The sequence below is a fragment of the Aspergillus lentulus genome, assembly GCF_001445615.1.
Source record: "Aspergillus lentulus DNA, contig: Alt17, strain: IFM 54703, whole genome shotgun sequence".
NCBI classification, from domain to species: domain Eukaryota; kingdom Fungi; phylum Ascomycota; class Eurotiomycetes; order Eurotiales; family Aspergillaceae; genus Aspergillus; species Aspergillus lentulus.
The window spans coordinates 1,864,722-1,882,734 of NW_028322112.1; the positions used below are offsets into that span (position 1 = coordinate 1,864,722).

Consider the following 18,013-nt stretch of genomic DNA (forward strand, 5'->3'; position numbering starts at 1 on the left):
CTTTAATGCCTCCAGCGAACCCGGCCTAACGATGTCGAACTTCACCTTCCGCCCCGGTTTCGAAGGCCCAAGCGGGCCTTGAGCATATGACCGAGAAGGACAACTATATCAAGGCCTCCAAAATTTCCGTTATCGGTATTGAGTATCTTGGACTTGAGCGGCCACGATTCACCCGCGGGGCTGAGTTTGACACGGCGGTACGTCGGGGTCCCCGAGGGCCGAATACGTTTGGCGCCGATGAGGATGAAGAGGACGAGGAGCCGACTGCAGACGGGGACATCGAGGTGATTAGCTCTCCAGCAATCAACATCCTGAGGGCAATGAGTTGCGACGAATTAGAGCAGGAAAGCTATGGAGACTTCTCGTTCACATTTGATGTGGGTAGCGAGGATGACGACGATGAGGAAGTTGAGGAATGGGATGAGTGATCAACTATCCCGTTTCTTGACAATTCTGCTTGTCTACCCAAGATGGTAAATTGATGTGTAGTAATTACTACCTGTCCTTCTTTACAGTTTTGATACATGTCTCGGATAGCTCACGTTCCCGCCATCCTGCCAGACAAGCTCCGAGAAACGAGGATGGCTACGTACGATCATCTGTTCGCTTTCTCAATACTTATACCATTAACATCACAAGGTCAGACCCAGCAATATGATTCGACTGGTACGGCATGAGGACGACAGCGCGGTATCTGAGCGCGCCTGAGGAGATTGTGGAGGATCTTACTACTGGACTGGCGGATTGAAGCAGACATAATGACTATAAAAATACTGTCCTGTAAGCCGTGTAGATTGGTTATTTCTCTCCTTTTAAAGCGTGCATGTGGCCGACCTACTGATTCCGTCCCAAAAACCGTCATAATCTTAAGCAGTTAAAAAAGCAGAAAGGCACACTTAAGGAGCTGCTTAGGGAGCATACTTGGAGCCCTTCTACCCCCGTTAATACTGCGCATACACCGGTTCCTGCTTGGGCATGATGCTGGATTTGATGGAATAGATGTATCATATAACTAATCCACCCAGGTGGACACTTTCTTTCCACCATCCACCACCAGGTCTGCACCCGTGATCAAACTCGCCTTTTCACCAGCCAGAAACACGCATGCCTCTGCAATCTCCTCAGGATTACCCCACCTCATAACTGGGATAGTGTTAATAATAGGGCTATAATTAGCTCCTCTTTTCTCTGACTCTGCCGATGCTGTCCAATTTAGCTTATCATATAAATTAAGAGCAGGCAGAGCTCAACTAACTGGCAGTCTTCACCCATCCCGGCAGAACGGCGTTTACTCGGATTCCATCCGCAGCGTAGGCAATAGCGTCAGTTTTGGTCATCCCAAGCACTCCGGCTTTAGTCGCTGAATACTTCGCTTCGTTAGTGCTGTTCCTGATGGCTGAAGAAGAAAATCCCTACTCCCCCGGAAGTTGGATGCGAAACCAGCGCAAAAAGTGAAGAAACATTGACGATGGCCCCACGCTGCGCAGGAGCGCCAGTTCTGTTCATCACGGGTATTAGAAGACACTCTTTGGAAGGAGGAAGGGGGCTTAACTAGCGGTACAAACCTGGGCCGAAGCTCTGCATTTTGCTTCATCATCTGCCGGATCTCGGCCCTCTGGCAGAGCCACGTGCCACGCAGATTTACTGCAACTAGTGGATCAAAGGAGGAAGTCTCCAGCATATGCGTCCTTGCACGGGGATTACTTGTGATTCCCACATTATTGACCGCGTAGTGGATTCCTCCGAAAGCAGAGACGCCTGCGTTAATAAAGTCCTGCACTTCGGACTCAGAAGAAATATCTACCCTTCTCACTATTGTTTGCACAGCAGGATTTATGGCTTGAAGCTCTTGCGACACGACATGAAGGTTCTCGTCGTCGATATCACCTAGTAGAAGTCGGGTGCAGCCTTCTTTGACAAACGTGTGGGAGATTGCGCGCCCAATTCCCGAGGCTGCACCGGTGACAAGAGCAACCCTGCTGTCCTTTAGGACAGGTCATCAGTCCTAGGATTTGGCTGTCTTGCCCTTTCATGTAGGTAAACGGACTGGCCATGGCGACGGGCTTGCAAATGTGGTCCGAATTCAATTTTCCAGCACTGTCCTGTCCAGGCTTTGCGGCTGCTCATATATCGGCTGCTGTTAGATATGCTTGACAGTTCCGGGATGCAATCCGGCGCATTCAACCTTGACATAAAGCAATATCCCGTAGGAGGCGGCATAAGGCTATAGATGGAAGCGGGATATCAGAGTATTTAGCCGCGTCGTCGTTTCTTTTTCCCCTTTGTTATCCCGAAACATGTTTTTCGGCTTTCCCGTCTATCCTCGTAATAATCGGCGCTTGAACTACAGATATAATATTTCGATAAATATGCAACTCGAAATCTCCAAGCGTTGTATCTAGGTCCAAGACATGCAGCAATAATGTGTTCAGGGTATCCAGAATATAGCAAGCGCGTCGTGGACTGCACTCTTCAGCCGAACCTCGCCAATATATTCGGAAAATCGTGGTCATTATAGGCGGTTAATATTTTCACACTATCTGTCGTCCATGTAACACAGTTGACACGGAGCAGGGGCTGGTGGCAGAGGTCTTCCCAACTACTGTGCGGTCGTGGGCTATTGGTCCTGGAATCATTTCTTACTTTATTAGCACCATTACCTACATGACTCCCGGTGCTTTGGCGTTTCAAAACATGTGAGTTAAGCGGCTTGCGCGCGCCCTTGAACCTGCATTATTGCAAACTAACAGATGCAAATAATAAAATTTGTTCTACTTCGGGCTATGCATGGTCTCGGAAGTTATCATTAACTTTTCATACCGGAAACGAAGCAAAGTCCCATTCGAGGAACTTGGTGGACTGTTTGTTGACCTAGTAGTCGTACATCTGACTGCAGACGGGCATAGTGTCTCTCCTTTTGAATGCCAGTGGTTCGTGCTGAGCATGCATTGACTCCTAATACAGGGCCTGCACAGAGCTAGACAATGAACAGGGCGGAAGGATTGAGCATGCGGCGGGGTCTTGCTGGATACCGAACTGTCTTCATAACCAGTCGTCGGCATACTTTCATGGTTAGGATACTTGATTTGTAAAAGCCGAGCATGTCTCCAGTCTCATTGACGCGTTCAATCGGAACTGCATTGCAAATGCCAGAAATGCCACTTGTAACACTCACTTTCTGGTTAGGACGGGGATCGGTGACCGCGCTTGATGGAATTGACTTTCTCTTCCTGGCTGGGGTGTGTGTCGGCAACCTTTGGCTGGCCACGACCCCAGATAGCGGTTACGGAGGTAGCAACGACAGCGGTGGATTAGGCATGCCATCATGTACACTTTCTGCAACCTTTTAAAAGGGAGAATAGGCTGAGGCTTCCAGGTTCAATACTACAATTCTTCACCATCAGAAATACCATCCTCCTGGACTCACAATGGCAGCTCCATTGACCAAAAAAGTCTTCGCCATAACCGGTGCTGCCTCTGGGATGGGCTTGGCTACGGCAAAGCTCCTTCTTTCTCGTGGCGCCTTGCTTGGCCTTACCGACATTAACTCGAAGGGGTTGAAGCAATTCCAGGATTCGCTTGGTCCATCGCAAAGAGCCCGCGTCATGACACAGCCTATTGATATTACCAATAGGGAGGGTGTGAAGTCATTTCTGGACAATACAAAAGCACAATTTGGTCATTTGAACGGCGTGGCTAACGTCGCTGGTACGTGTGGCAAATTGATGGGATCCCACCAGATTTGGCAGACTCCCGATGAGGAGTATGATCTGATCATGAACACCAACGTGCGCGGCGTGTTTAATTTCCTCCGCGAAGCTTTGAAGCCCGGGTATCTCGAACCGTCGTCCAGCATTGTCAACGTTTCTAGTCTTTATGGTCTCAAGGGCGCCCCTATGTCAGGGCCATATTGTACAAGCAAGCACGCTATTATTGGGTTGACCAAAGCTGCTGCTCAGGAGGCGGGAAAGAATGGTATCCGTGTTAACGCGGTGTGTCCGTGAGTTCACCTCATCTCAATCTTTACCTGATCTGGCACCGAGCTCCCTGGGATGAAACTGATTCGGTCTTTGCACGCAGGGGTGCCGTGCTCACACCACTGATGCAATCGACTGCGGACCGCTTCGGCGGGAATCCAGTCATTAATACTCCACTACCCCGTGTGGGCGAGCCGTCAGAAGTCGCGTCGACTGTTGCGTTCCTTTTAGGCCCGGAGAGCACATTTGTAACGGGCGCGATCTGGCCTGTGGATGGAGGAGCAAGCGCTTGAGGTTTGGGTTTTTATTGATTGATTGCATCCTTGTTGCATCGTGGGTGACGGAGCTGATGACACTGCGTCTAGCATCAAACTCTGTACATCTTTATGTTTCTTTAGTGCTCTATGTCAAGCGGTTAAATGCTCCTTTGCTGCGCTGTATCATCCAATGATCTTCCACGCATCCAACAGCAGGTTCAGCTTAAGACCTGAGGAAAGGAGTACGCAATGTTCATCAGGAATACCGATCGCAGCTGTAGGGTTGAACGGAGTCTGCCTTGTGTTGAGTTGGAAAGTTGGAGCGAATCTATTTCAAAGCGGCGACCTACGTATTTAATCGGGATCTTGCTCACGATTAACACCCAGCTATTCGCTGCCTAGTCTTTTATTTCTGGCAAACAGCCGTATGGATATTCGCATGTATCCTACATATGATCGTCCAGCTTTCAACGCACTGGCCCAGGTGCACGTACTATGCATTCTATTGGAACATTTCCGGGGCTTTGCTACTGTGAGCTTCCTTCTTGCTGCAGGGTGAGACCTAGAGAAGGGGACGCAGCAAGTCGTACAAGCCACAAAGGAGTGGCTATTCAGGCAAGCTGGTTATTCTTCATAGGCCGATAAGCTTTTGGAACGTCCCACTTCGGATTCCGATCGCATACCACAAGAGGGGCACATGGCCCTTCTCGGATATAGATCTAACGAGGACACAGCTGTTGCGTTGAAATTGCAGGTTATGGCCCCTCTGGACGGTAGCGCACTGGCATCTCACATGTGACGCGCATTGGGATATATACAGATCTTTCCTAAGGCGACCTATGATCACCCAGAGGTATTTGTTGTTAAGTGAATATCACTAAAGTAAGAGCCATATTAAGATACGCGGCGCCGATGGCGGATCTTGTTGACTCGTTCTTTGTCCGAGTTCCTTCTCGTAGAGCCCACCGCGTTATAATGCCACTTGGCACCTTTTCATACAGCTTCCCGCACCGGAGGACCTGGCTGTGTGCCCCCTACAACAGCCTGAAGCTGTCTTAATTGTTGCTGAGAGATTGCTGCATACTTGCAATGTTCCCTGATTGTAGGACCGTACTTGTAAAATAAGAATGGGAGAGGCATGCATAGGACGGAGATGAATGCGGGGATCGAAGAGGCCCAGTGTATGCCCAACCCTTCATACATGTATGTCGTAAAGAGCGGGAAGACGGCACCGAATAGATACCGCAATATTGACATGCCGGCTAGAGCCGAGGCAGCAAAAGATGTGTAGGAATCGATGAGATAGTTCACAATTCCTAAATATACCAGAATCAAGCCAAATCCGAAGGGTACTAATGATGCGACGCTGGCCATCCAGTGAATAGACGGATAATTTGTCCATGCAAACCAGAACAGCCCGATGGGAATTGAGACGGCGGAGACCATGCATGGTGGGAGCCGCGCCTCAGGTGGAGCACGGCCATTGCATTGCTGCTCAACCTTAACAAACCGTTTATTATCGTACAGAGTATAAAGGGCGCCGAGAAGGGTCCCCACCATGACACCGAGAAACGGGAGCCCGCCTACTCCGGGATTCCACCCGCGCTGCTCTTCGTAAACGATAGGAAAGGCTGCGAACAACATGTATAATGTGCCGTATATCACAGCAGCGTAGAAGGCAAGAAGTAGGACTATAGGCTCGCGGAGGAGCAGCGTCCAGGGGCGGAGGACTACCGCCTGAAAGCGACTGCGGACTGATATGTTTCCCCTAGTTATATCCAGCGTGCTTCGGTAGCAATCTCCAGTAATGGTGGATAGGGCTTTTGCACGTTTGCGAAGTAGCACCGGAGCATAAGTCTCGGGTACTGATAAAGCCATCACAATCCAGGCCAGGCCCAACGATGCAGCAAGCAGGCCCTGTACCCACCTCCATCCGGCGTTCATTCCTAGGAAACCACCGATCATTGGACCGAGGGCAGGACCTATACGACATTGTTAGCTGCGCTGTCAAGCCAAGTCATTTGTTGTGGTCGATTGGCCGACTTGCCTAGATACGGGGTGGCCGCGAACAAGCATAATGCGAGTCCACGCTGTCCTGCAATGAACATGTCGGAAACCACTCCACCGGCGTTTGTCAAGGGGGATGACCCGATAGCACCAGCAAAAAAACGAAGAACTAGCAAAGTTTCGATATTGCTTGCCCCAGCGCACCCGGCCGTGAAGGAGGACAAGCAGAGAAAGGAAACAAAGAAGGGAATTTGGCGTCCAACTTGCTCGCTGAGAGGTGCCCATACTAAGGGGCCAACAGAAAATCCCAGGACAAACAGCGAGAGACCGAGAGTTGCGACAGTCTTGCTGACATGGAACTCTTCAATGACACCTTGGATGCTCCCAACATAGGCAGAAGAGGATAGAGAGACCATCAGTGTCGCAAAAGCCGTTGACAGAGTAATCATGACCTTCCACCGGATGGGGAAATTTATCGGATTGCGGGGATCGCGATCAAGCCAGCGAACAATGTATGGATCGCTTTCTGTCCCCGACCCTGCATAGTCGTGGTTCAACACCTCCTGCGTGAGCGCACTGTGGTCCAGCAGGAGGCGCCAAAACGACAGCGATTTAGGAACTTGCTGATGAGCCATGAGCGTTGAACAGTCACGGAAATGGAAAGCGACTGACCAGGAGGTATGGTGGTTGTAACGAGAGAAGAGACATTACGCTCAGTATAAACACGCCTGACCGGGTGAATCGGCAAGCGTCCCACTGTTCTGCAAATATATCTGCTATGCCGGAACATCATCCATTCCTTGTGCGCTCGCACATTTACATAATTTGAACAGGCACAGTTGAGCTTCCCTGTAGCCATAATGACTCGATCTCGGCTTTCGCTTTGCATGGCTCGGCATATTTAGCTCGGCATTTTTCTACGGTCGACAGCACAACAATTTTGCATATCATCGCCATGGTCACGGGGGACTAGTCGATTGGAAGACGCTCTGTAGGTTATAGGCACTTGGTGCAGGCGCGTACAGGAAATACTGAATTAAAATATGGACAACAGCCGCTCTTGCATCATCACGCCCTTAAAGACACCTTTGACCGGGTGTCTACTTGGACAACGCCTGAAAGCAGAAGTCCGATAATTTGGACAGCACGGAGGTCGTGTCTTCGTAGAGAGCTATGTGCCGTTTGCCTGGGAAAGGAATAGATCTTTTTGCTTGGCAACTGCCGTTTCACTGTGGTCCCCAGTATCAGACCCAGACTCCCCATCATAAGCTGCGGTCTGGGCGAAATCGAGACGTTAAAATGAAACGCGTCGAAATTGGCAAGAGGCTCCGCACTGAAGACAAGGCATTGATTTATAAAGCGACGGTGTCGTCTACCACCGGGTGTACAGTAGTAGTCGAGGCCCTTTTTATATAGCAGCGGGCGCTGGTCCGGCGTCGTGGTTGCGATATTGGGTATCTATGGCAACTGCTCAAACCTTGAGCTTTGCACCCCAATGCGCTCGGGATCCACCTCAGGGAGGGCCGCGAGATATGTCCCGCAGCTTTAATGGCCACTACTGGCCGCGATGTGGATTTTCCAGACCATGTGGCTGAACCCAAGCTCTCATCCAGATATCCCGCATCGAATGCTACAGTAACAAAGCCCTGCTTGACAGGAAGAGATCTTAAAGCCCAGCTGATCGCCTTCTGACGGCGCTCGCAGGATGGTTGACATCAATGGCGACAGACTTTCTGTTCCAAGCAGAGGCTGTACGGATACCCAGATTGCTCGCATTGCGGACGGAGGGACTTGAGAAGCTGGCTGTCCGTTCGGCGAGCATAGCAAATCTCGCAGATCACCAATCTGAACTATTGATAGGGAGAAGGCATGGAGTAGGAGACGCCTCGACACACCACCTAGTGGGTCACCGCGATGGTTCGGCAGGGGCCATCTGTGTAAGAGAATGCGTCACCTGCTGACATTTCCCATCATGTATTTCCAGTTATCTCCGCTTGTGGTCAGCCTTGATACGCACGACGTGGTAGTACCACGGGGCTAGAACCCAAGACCGGAGTGGCGTCCCCCCATCAACTCCGAAAATTTTCGGAATCAGCACAAACTTAAATCAGTAACCCAAAGCTGATCCGAAATCGTGTGCGGATCGCCCCAGGTTCAATCCCCTCAATTCGTCCCCCCGGAACGATGCGAGCTGCGGAGGCGACCCTACTAACAGTGGAGCAGCCCCCGCCTTTCTTCCCCAGCTACCCCCATGGCGCATTGCGGGGACACGGTTGGATGCTTGCTATCAATCGTCAGATCACAGGGCTGGTCTCTAGCTCTGTCTTCCTTCGTCTTCCACCGGTCGCTGTATGAATTCTCCGAGCAAGAAACCGTATCGAATATCCAATATCAATCGCTAACTTGAATTCGCGCACCATGGGGAGAAGAGTCAGGGCCTGTGTGCCGTGCCACGAGCGCAAGGTCCGGTGCGACGCCGTGAAAGTGGGAACTCCATGTACGCGGTGCATTGACAACGGCCGCACCCAGGGGTGTGTCATGCTTAATGGGTAGGCGCCCCATCATGTCCGCGACGCATGAGCTGGAATTGTGTGACTGACAACTGTTTCAGTCACTCGAAACGGCGAAATCCCCAGGTGATTGCTGATACTGCCCCATTGCAGGGGGATGGCTCGAGTCAATGCTCAACTGATCGGCCGGCTGCGGTACCTCCTCCCGTTGACAATCCGTCCAGTTGTTAAATGTAGGGGGCTGATGAATGAGCCAACCGCTTGCAGTCATTATTGTTGTTTACCGACCGGCCCCAGGCGCAGTCGGACCGCCATAGTCCTTCTATCCTGTCCCCTATACAAGGTGGTCGTTCCCTCTCTGACGATTCTACGCTACACGTCCCGGACCCTCGTGAGCCACCTCGCCATAACGACTCACACAGCGAGGACCACCCCCAGCTGCTGCAGGACGGGCAACACGCCTTTGGGCGACAAGAGTTCCAATTCATTTACGAGCAACCCCCTCTTACAGATCCGGATTCCGGACACGAACCCGACGATGTGTCGGCCCTGCACGACGGAACAAACTCCATGACAATCCTCACAGAGGCCCTGGGCTCTGCTACTTCCTGCCAAATTGCTTATAATTTGCCTGTTCACGGACATATGAGTGTGGCAGATGAAGAGTTTCTCCATCGAAAGGGCGCCTTCACGCTGCCGCAGCAACACATTTGGTATGGGGCTCAACTAACCCCCGGTAGTCGTTAGTCACAGTGCTAAATCTCCTCAGCGATCAACTGTTATGCCTATTCTTCGATAAGGTCTACATGTCAGTGCCAGTTATCGATCGCGTCATGTTCGTGCAGGACTACTGGCAGCAGACCCAGTCGATGTTTGTTCTGCAGGCAATTCTTGCGAGCGCCGTGCCACATGCAACGATTGATTTGCTCAATAAGGCTGGATTTTCAGACCACACAGCTGCACAGGAGGCGTTTTTCACAAGAGCAAAGCTCCTGCACGACCTGGATGCGGAGCAGAGTCTACTGTCCCGTCTGCAGGGCTCCCTGATCCTCGCCGTCACCCATGTTTCACACTATATGCAACGCGATCATAGGTATTGGTTTTCAAATGCAACTTGTATTGCCGCCAGGATGGGACTGCACAGGAATACCAGCCGCCAAAATACCGGTATATCTCCCAAGCTACTACGACGATTATGGGCGGTAATCTATACGTGGGACGTTCTCCTTGCTTTGAATGGGATGAATACAATGCGCCAGTTCCATACTATCGATTCCACCCCTCTACAACTGACGGAACTGGACTGGGAGGAAGACCCTGATCCCAAATTTCACAGCCTACTGCAGCCTGTCAGCAGTGAGGAGAAATTGTATCTGATAATGAGTTGCAAATTATCGCTGATAAGTATGATCACTCCTTATTGCTTTCTTTGTATCTGCGCTAACCGTGAACAAGTCAGCGAGTTCTGGGATATGATGCTCTATAGCCCGGCGGACGTGTCTTGCGAAAAGCTCGAGGCTGTCTTCTCCTCATGGCGTCAAGCATTCCCACCGGGTGTACAGGTAATCAGTATCAACGAATCAAGCACCGTTAACTCGTGGCATCTTACTTTGGTTGCTCGAGGGTACGTCTGCCAATGTGTCTTGTATCGGATGGTGGCTCGGCGATTTGGATCTGGAGCAAAGTCTGCAAATGCAGGGCTCCATCGTCTGGCGAGCCAGAAATTGCGTGCAACACTATTTGAGCTCGACGCCACGATTGATCGAATCATGAATCAGAACTCGGGCCAGTTCAACACTTGGCTGTTGTGAGTTGTCCTTTCCCGTCCTCTTACACTGGGTTGTGTCGTCTGACTGTCTTTCTCAGCCACACGTGTATCTCCACAGCAATTGCACTGCACATCGAGCGATATATAGATCCTGCAACTAGCCCATTCGAAGGGGTGCTAGCTATTTTACGCATCCAGACAGAGCTGGAGTTTCTTCGCGAAATGGCTAAGTCGTGGTCATATATCGGCTCCTTTGTGACTATGTTTGAGGGCGTCATCAACACTATTGGGCTTCCGATACCTCTGCCAAACCAACGACTAGCAACCAATGATCCCTTACCGTCGCCCACGTCGTTGGAACGTTTGCAACTCCCAGGAAGGGGAGTTATGATGGATTCCAATTCTTGGCTCCCAAATACTGAGGCCTGCCCTCCCTTCGGCCTCCCCTCGGGCCCATTTAATGCAAATTCAATTCTGGACGAGCTATTCAACACAATTCCGCCGTCGCTGGATATTTAGAAAAGACTTTCATACCATATTCCTATACAGAAGAGGTGTCTGCTATATGCATATCCTCGTTACCAGAACAGTGACCTGTAGCCCGGGTAGACAGTCAGCTACAACGTAGTTGGTGTATTGAATCTACCTGAAATGGGGACCAACTACATCAATGGCCGCTGCGTAACTAGTGCCACCTTCGAAATCTGTGGCCATAAAAGAATATTTGACATGGGATATGTCACCTCGGTGTGCATTGGCTGCCTGAACCAGCAAGGACGGTAGGGGTTATACTAGGTCGTAGAAGTTTGAATCAGTTTTCCAATACTTACATCCCGCATGCATGCACTAAATCATATTTCTAGGTTGTACTATACGTATTTCTAACCAAAGCCGGCGCTCCACGGCTTAGGCGGCTTTACTTTCGGCTAGATCTCGGCAGTCCTGGATCAGAGCCGTTCGGCGAGTTGGACGGCAGGCTCATATTTAGAGCTGGGGTGCTCCAGTCCGCGAAGAATAACCTGCACCTCACACAACTGGCCAGTCGGTTGCTGCTGCTAGTTGTATATCCACCATGGCCTCGCCGTTCGAGTGTCCAAACCTTACCATTGAACGGAATGGCAAGGTATATATCATTACTATGAGGATGGGGCCCGAGAACAGGTTGAACACCAAGTTTTGCCAGGAAATGATCAGTGCCTTCAATTGGATCCGCCAGACCATAGGCTCAAACTCAGAGGGGGCTGTCATTACAAGGGGGAAAGATGCCAAGTTCTTCTGTACAGTAAGGTGCCGGCTTAATTATATGTCGGACTGCGAACTAACCGCTGGGCTTATAGGGGCTTGATCTCGAGGAAGCAGAGAAGGACCCATTTTCCAACACCGATGGTTTCTATCCTGTACGTCATTGACTGCTCGTAACTCTGGCAACAGCTCGATCAGGCTGACAAAGACGTCTACCAGCTCTTGCACACAATCCTAGACTTCCCGTTTCCAACGATCGCTCTTGTCACAGGACATACATTTGGCGGAGGGTGCCCGCTCGCCTTTGCCCATGATTATCGCGTCATGAACAGCGAGAGAGGCTTCATTTGCATGCCTCCGGTTGACCTTGGCATGCACTTCTCGGGCATGGGCATACTCCCTCGATTGAAACTCCACCCGCAAGTCGCACGAAAGGTCTTGTTGGAGGGCCATCGCTTCACCGCAAAGGAGGCGATGACGGACGGGCTGGTTGATGCCATTGCACCCCCAGAGCGGATGTTGGATGCTGCCCTGGAACTCGCGAATAAATGGGCGCCAAAGGGGAAGGCTGGGTAAGTTCTCAAGAAACAGCATCCAACCCCGCTGAAATCAACCTGGCTGACAACCCTTTGCTGGTCAGTATCTACGGCCTTTTGAGATCGGAGCTATGGGGAGAAATGGCGAGGCAAGTACAGCAAATCAGCTATGTCCACAGCCGCCCAACATTCCTACCAGGAAAATCCAAAATTTGAACTGGCCAGGATAGTAGAGAAGATTGAAGCCAATGAGACGCAAGTAAATGCCGAGTCTGCAGTAACCAGTCTGGGAATAGTCTTCGGGGAAAAAAACAAGTAAAACAGTTTTACACAGAGTAACGTGCGAGTTAGATCAAAATCCTGTCTGCTCCGAAAAACATCGGAGTCTAGTGAGGCGCAAATTCCCCGCACTCTCCACACTGAGGGAGAGAGTCTTCTTCCAAATCTTTAGGTCCGCATGAGACGGCACCCGGGGAGTAACATGCAATATCCAATGAATGCATCATGGATGCAGAGCAGTTCCTTCAAGCTTATGTCTTATGCCCACGAAGCGCAGGCTTCCAAGCCCAATAAGCGGACGGGAGAGGTGTGCGTACGGTGGCACGACAAGAAGGTCAGTTTCCTGGGACGGCGACACCTATCGGCTACCTCCGGAGAAGACTAAGGTAGATGCAGATCCGGTGTGATGATCACCTTCGAACAGCGCTGCGCGGCGATGTCGCAACCGTACGCAGACAGGGTCGGCCTGTTGGTAAGCCGGCTCTTGGTCAACCACGCAACAAACCCATCGCAGCTCCAAACGATAATTCCTGGATAGCACATACTGCAGTATGGGGCATACAAAAGTGGCAAAGGGAAAGAATTGTCCCAGTGACAACAATCAGGACCACTTTTTCATTCATAAAAGATGCATTGACCTTCTCTGGGACTAAGCTCCGACCGCTACTAGTTGCCCGCTCTGCGCCGGAAGTAAACTATCAGCGCGCAAAGATCTGGATATATGGGAAATGCGAATCCAACCCACTACTGCGGATGTCATGATATTATGGTGGGGAAGCCTGGGATACCCAAATGTTGCAGCCCTGGTGTTGCCATTCATCCGGCGGAGGAAATCAGCTTGCATCAAGCATCAATCGAGGTTAACTCGTACCTCGCCGATTCCCGGGTTTACGGAATGAGCATGGTGGACACTCCTCGTAAGAGTATGGAAGCCTCACCTGGGGCTACTGCTGATGTTAAAGAAGACCTGCGATTGGATCTTCTGCATTGCCCACGCTCACCCTTGTCTCGTTCATTCTGATTCCTGCAACGCGGCCAAAGCTCTGGTATTTTCGCAATGTATTCAGGCGACAGAAGATGTAAAAACTTTCAAGATAGTACTGACAAGTCTGCCTCCGTGTTCGTATCCAGGGAAGCTAGTTAGCCATAGGATAGATAATTTACTAAACAAGAGAGAGGGTCCGATGGTGATTGACGCCCCGGGCCCAGTTAGCAGTCCGACGCCAGGCCACCTCTTGCTGCCAGTGACGGCGGTATCCGTGGATAGTGGCGCACATTGGATGGAGCATTTTCCTAGTAGTTTCCCTTATACTAGCCCGCTGATAACAGCACCTTTGTCCGACAGAGAATGGGGAGTAAATGAGCACTCAACCTCCAGAGCAACCAAGGTGTCCTGGTGTGTCCTCCCTTGCAGGGTATTGTATTTGAATCCCTAAATACGCTATATGTTCCTTGGGGTTTCCAAACAACAGCCTCGACTATGAAGGCGACACATGAATTCGGCATCAAGAAATACCTACTGCGGATTGAATGTGCACAAACAGGGGCAATTTCCGCCTGACAGCGATACTCGGCCTGTGCAGCAGGTAATTCTGCCCAGAATATAGCTTCGTTTGATAAGCATAATTCATTCCGCCAAACGGCGGCTGATGAGACATACCAGCTTTTGAACCCTCTAGTGGAATAGACGACCCCTAACCGTTGCTCCTGGCCGATATAATCGCTTCCCTGCCTGAATAGCAGTGCCGTTCATCCAGGATTTTTTTGAAGGTCATTGTGCTTACGCCTAGTACAAAATGCCGAAGCGGCATTCTGACAAATTCCGGCTCTCACTGTAGAGAAACCGGCTTTTGTGCTGCAACACCGTTCCCCCGGTTGGGGAGCCTTTATCCACAGCCACGGCATCGGGAAAAGACTGACACACGCACCACAATGAAGATACTGGGAACCTGTTGTATATTATGACCATATTGACAGGCCATTGATGGTCTCAAGAAGCTGTCAGACAAGTCATCGTTGTTCACTACCTCCCTGTGTGGTGTCTTAGTTGCCGTGCTCGAACCCTAAAATGCCTTCCTCCACCCCCGCAAGTAACCCCGTCTTTGAGGCACTGGGATTATCCGGTGTGACAAAGCTCGGAGGCAACACTGAAGGCCCGCATCCCTCTTCTCGGGAGCGACCTGTCCACCGTCCAGAATGGGACATCCCATCCAGCCGTGGCTATGTCCCCGCAGACACGATGATCAACGAACCTCTCCCTGACAAGCCCTTCAAGATCATCTTCTTGGGCGCTGGTGCAGCTGGCATCGACTTCCTGCACTGGGCCCCCAGGGAATTGAAGGACTTGAACGTCGAAATTGTATGTTATGAGAAGAATGGTGACGTTGGGGGGACGTGGCTGGAGAATCGCTATCCTGGATGTGCTTGCGATGTCCCCAGTATCTCATACAGCTTCCCGTGGAAATCGAATCCCCAGTGGTCCCATTTCTACTCATCCTCTCAAGAAATCCATCGCTACATGCGAAATATTGTTGATGAAGAAGGAATGATGTCATACATCCACCTACGCCATCAAGTCATTGGAGCCAAGTGGATTGAAGAAACGAGCAAGTGGACCGTGACAATCCGGAAACTCGATGAGACAGACAGCGAAGGCCAGGCCATTGAGGTCGTAGATGAGTGCGATGTGCTGCTGAACGGCGGTGGCTTCTTGAAGTACGTTATTTCTAACCAAACAAAAGAAAGACAGGATGAGACGTATTGCGCGAATGGTCACTAATCATACCACAGTGCCTGGAAATGGCCTGATATTCCAGGATTGCACTCCTTCAAGGGAGACCTATTCCACTCCGCAACCTACAAGGACGACTACGACCTGAGTGGTAAGCGGCTGGCGGTGATTGGAAACGGGAGCTCTGGCATCCAGGTGGTTGCAGAGGCTTACAAGCACGTTTCAAAGCTGTATACGTGGATACGCAGCCCGACATGGATCCTCGCCGCCATTGGCCAAAGAAAGGGAAGTAAAGAAGGGCAAAACTTTGAGTGTATTCTTCCTTTCCCGGATTGTTTCTTGCGTCTATTCTCAGACTCTAACTGATTTCCCTTGCAACCCGATAGACACGGAGGCCCAAAAGGCTGAATTTGCGAGAGACCCAGAGAAGTATCATCGGTATCACAAAACAGTCGAAAATAGCCTGAATGGCAGATTCAGGACTCTCCTGCGAGACACGGCAGAGTCAGATGAAGTTAATGCGGTAGGAATTAGCCCCGCAGTCTCAGTGACAGCATCATGGTCTAACCAATATTTACCCAGCTGGCGTTGCTTGAGATGCAAGGCAAATTGAAGGACCGCCCCGATATACTGGAGATGCTACAGCCGAAGAACTTTAGTGTTAACTGCCGCCGTCCAACACCAGGCAGTGGGTATCTCGAGGCCCTTGTCGGTGAAAAGACGACAGTACTTCCCGGCAGCATCTCTGCAATCACTGAGCGCGGTGTAGTGGACATCAACGGCAAAGAGCACGAAGTGGACGTCATTATCTGTGCAACTGGATTCGACACGTCGTTCCGCCCTCGTTTCCCTATTACCGGTCTTGACCCGAATCTCACTCTAGCTAATAAGTGGGCCACATTTCCCTCCAGTTATTTGGGAGTAAGCGTGGATGGATTCCCAAATTATTTCACCTACGGCGGCCCCTTCACCCCAGTGGCTCAAGGGACAGTCCTGCCTATCTTGACTCTCCTGACAAAACATTTCCTTGAGATTATCAAGACTATGCGCACGCAGCATATTCGACGTCTGAGCCCTAGGGCGTCGGCTGTTGAAGACTTTGCCGAACATGCCGAGGCTTACTTACCACGTACTACCTGGGCTGATCCATGCAATAGCTGGTATAAAATGGGCACGGGAGACGCGAAGAAACTTGTTATGTGGCCAGGATCTCGACTTTCTTACTTTGAGGTCCTCCGCCATCCTATGCTTCAAGACTACGAGATTGAATATTGGAGCAAGAATCGCTGGGGTTACATGGGCAATGGGTTTGTCGATTGGGAGTTTAAGGGGACAAAGGATCTTACCTGGTATCTGGACGAATTCTCTGACCATCCTGAATTTACCAAAGGCGTGCCATTGAAGGATCCACTCGAGTTCGTTGGTCTAGCCGACGGACGTGTGCCATGAGGGGTTCCTTAACAAAGAAAGATGGAGAACAGTTATGTATATAGATGCCGTGCTTTACCGTGAGACATCCAAGCAAACTGTTCGTATATTCTTTCTCTAGGTAAGATGCGGCCGATGCTGGATGAGCTACCCGTAATCAAAACCATTTAATTTTCCAAAACATCATGGTGCTGTGAGCTCTGAAGAACTTCGACATGTGAGAGTATGTTTTGCACAACATCTGGTGCAGAGGTTGGCTGTATAGCTGACGGTGTCGTTGCCTTAATGGAGGTTTCCAACTAATCAATCTCTACATTTCCCGAAAAGCCGGGACTCAAAATCCGGGCCACAAAAATGCGAAACATCTATGAACAGGTGATCTCGCTTACTGGGTGTGATACTACGCCGTATACCGGTTTTCCGACGATTGCTTAGGCCATGCATGGGCTGGGCATTTTCAGGCTACCGAGGGTTATGATGAAGGGATCGCTGTCCCGCCAAAGATTTGAAAGTGTGATGCCGCGAGCCATGGCATAAATACGTACTTGGTCCCTGTTACCGATCGTGATGTTAATCGATCGAATTCCAGTCTCCGACAGTACCGCAAAATGTCTACCGGTGGCCTAGCGAGTGGCGTTATTTTCCTCCGTCCACAAGAAGGCAAGACAGAAAAGGTGAGGGTCTACACAAACACTTGAGACGTTCTTATGCTCTGTCCCTCGATGGTCGCGAGATATTGGTGCTGATGCAGTGAATTAGCTTAAAGCCTTTTTGGAGAAAAACCTGAGCGACATCCGCGAAAATGTCGACGGGGTTCTAGTTGCCTTTTACTTTTGGTCCGCGCGGAAAAATCAGTTCGTCGTGGTCGAAAGGTGAGCAAACAGTAGCTTGTGCGTCAAGGAGACCAGAGCGAGAGCTGACAGAATTGCGAAGCTTCGAAAGCACTGAAGCAATGTTTGCCTACGGTAACAGCAAGTATCACGAAGATCTAGTCAGCAAAGCCATTGAGCTTGGAGTAACTCCGTTCGAGGCGTTTACGAGCCAGGATGACCAGCAGGAGCTTGAGGATTTCCGGAATACCGAGCAGGCGATACATTTCGCACTGTAGAATACCTTATTAGTGCCGTAGTAGTCAACAAGATTACCTGCTCCTTGCCTTCTTATACCAATGCCAACAAATCGGAACTTTCTCGCATGGCTGGTGACAGTCCAAAGGACTTCCAACCCCCATTGATTCGCCAACGTCCGCCATGACTGCAGTGGCTTTTCGGAATATGA

The 18,013-nt window shown here is 50.6% G+C and overlaps 7 protein-coding genes across 7 annotated transcripts; 6 read left to right on the forward strand and 1 right to left on the reverse strand.

Moving 5' to 3' along the window:
* Positions 1-86: 86 nt before the first annotated feature.
* On the forward strand, positions 87-428 carry ALT_9622 (uncharacterized protein; the record flags this gene model as incomplete). Its single annotated transcript, XM_033563880.2, has 1 exon — positions 87-428. One exon carries the CDS (start codon positions 87-89, stop codon positions 426-428), a length of 342 nt encoding a protein of 113 aa, XP_033419771.2.
* A 3,000-nt stretch (positions 429-3,428) lies between these two features.
* ALT_9623 (SDR family NAD(P)-dependent oxidoreductase) lies at positions 3,429-4,270 on the forward strand (the record flags this gene model as incomplete). The annotated part of the gene is made up of 2 exons (XM_033563878.2): positions 3,429-4,000; positions 4,081-4,270. 2 exons carry the CDS (start codon positions 3,429-3,431, stop codon positions 4,268-4,270), a joined length of 762 nt encoding a protein of 253 aa, XP_033419769.2.
* A 957-nt stretch (positions 4,271-5,227) lies between these two features.
* Positions 5,228-6,876, reverse strand: ALT_9624 (putative MFS-type transporter C530.15c; the record flags this gene model as incomplete). Its single annotated transcript, XM_033563877.2, has 2 exons — positions 5,228-6,216; positions 6,570-6,876. 2 exons carry the CDS (start codon positions 6,874-6,876, stop codon positions 5,228-5,230), a joined length of 1,296 nt encoding a protein of 431 aa, XP_033419768.2.
* Positions 6,877-8,659: 1,783 nt separating this feature from the next.
* On the forward strand, positions 8,660-11,038 carry ALT_9625 (Zn(II)2Cys6 transcription factor; the record flags this gene model as incomplete). Its single annotated transcript, XM_089600654.1, has 7 exons — positions 8,660-8,790; positions 8,853-8,946; positions 9,019-9,464; positions 9,521-9,844; positions 9,896-10,155; positions 10,207-10,558; positions 10,618-11,038. The coding sequence occupies 7 exons, from the start codon at positions 8,660-8,662 to the stop codon at positions 11,036-11,038; spliced, it is 2,028 nt and encodes a 675-aa protein (XP_089455151.1).
* A 553-nt stretch (positions 11,039-11,591) lies between these two features.
* Positions 11,592-12,337, forward strand: ALT_9626 (enoyl-CoA hydratase/isomerase family protein; the record flags this gene model as incomplete). Its single annotated transcript, XM_033563874.2, has 3 exons — positions 11,592-11,801; positions 11,857-11,916; positions 11,960-12,337. 3 exons carry the CDS (start codon positions 11,592-11,594, stop codon positions 12,335-12,337), a joined length of 648 nt encoding a protein of 215 aa, XP_033419765.1.
* Positions 12,338-14,644: 2,307 nt separating this feature from the next.
* On the forward strand, positions 14,645-16,756 carry ALT_9627 (flavin-containing monooxygenase; the record flags this gene model as incomplete). Its single annotated transcript, XM_033563873.2, has 4 exons — positions 14,645-15,291; positions 15,367-15,620; positions 15,694-15,830; positions 15,890-16,756. 4 exons carry the CDS (start codon positions 14,645-14,647, stop codon positions 16,754-16,756), a joined length of 1,905 nt encoding a protein of 634 aa, XP_033419764.2.
* Positions 16,757-17,343: 587 nt separating this feature from the next.
* ALT_9628 (putative quinol monooxygenase) lies at positions 17,344-17,843 on the forward strand (the record flags this gene model as incomplete). The annotated part of the gene is made up of 3 exons (XM_033563872.2): positions 17,344-17,409; positions 17,495-17,607; positions 17,669-17,843. The coding sequence occupies 3 exons, from the start codon at positions 17,344-17,346 to the stop codon at positions 17,841-17,843; spliced, it is 354 nt and encodes a 117-aa protein (XP_033419763.2).
* Between the last annotated feature and the right edge of the window lie 170 nt (positions 17,844-18,013).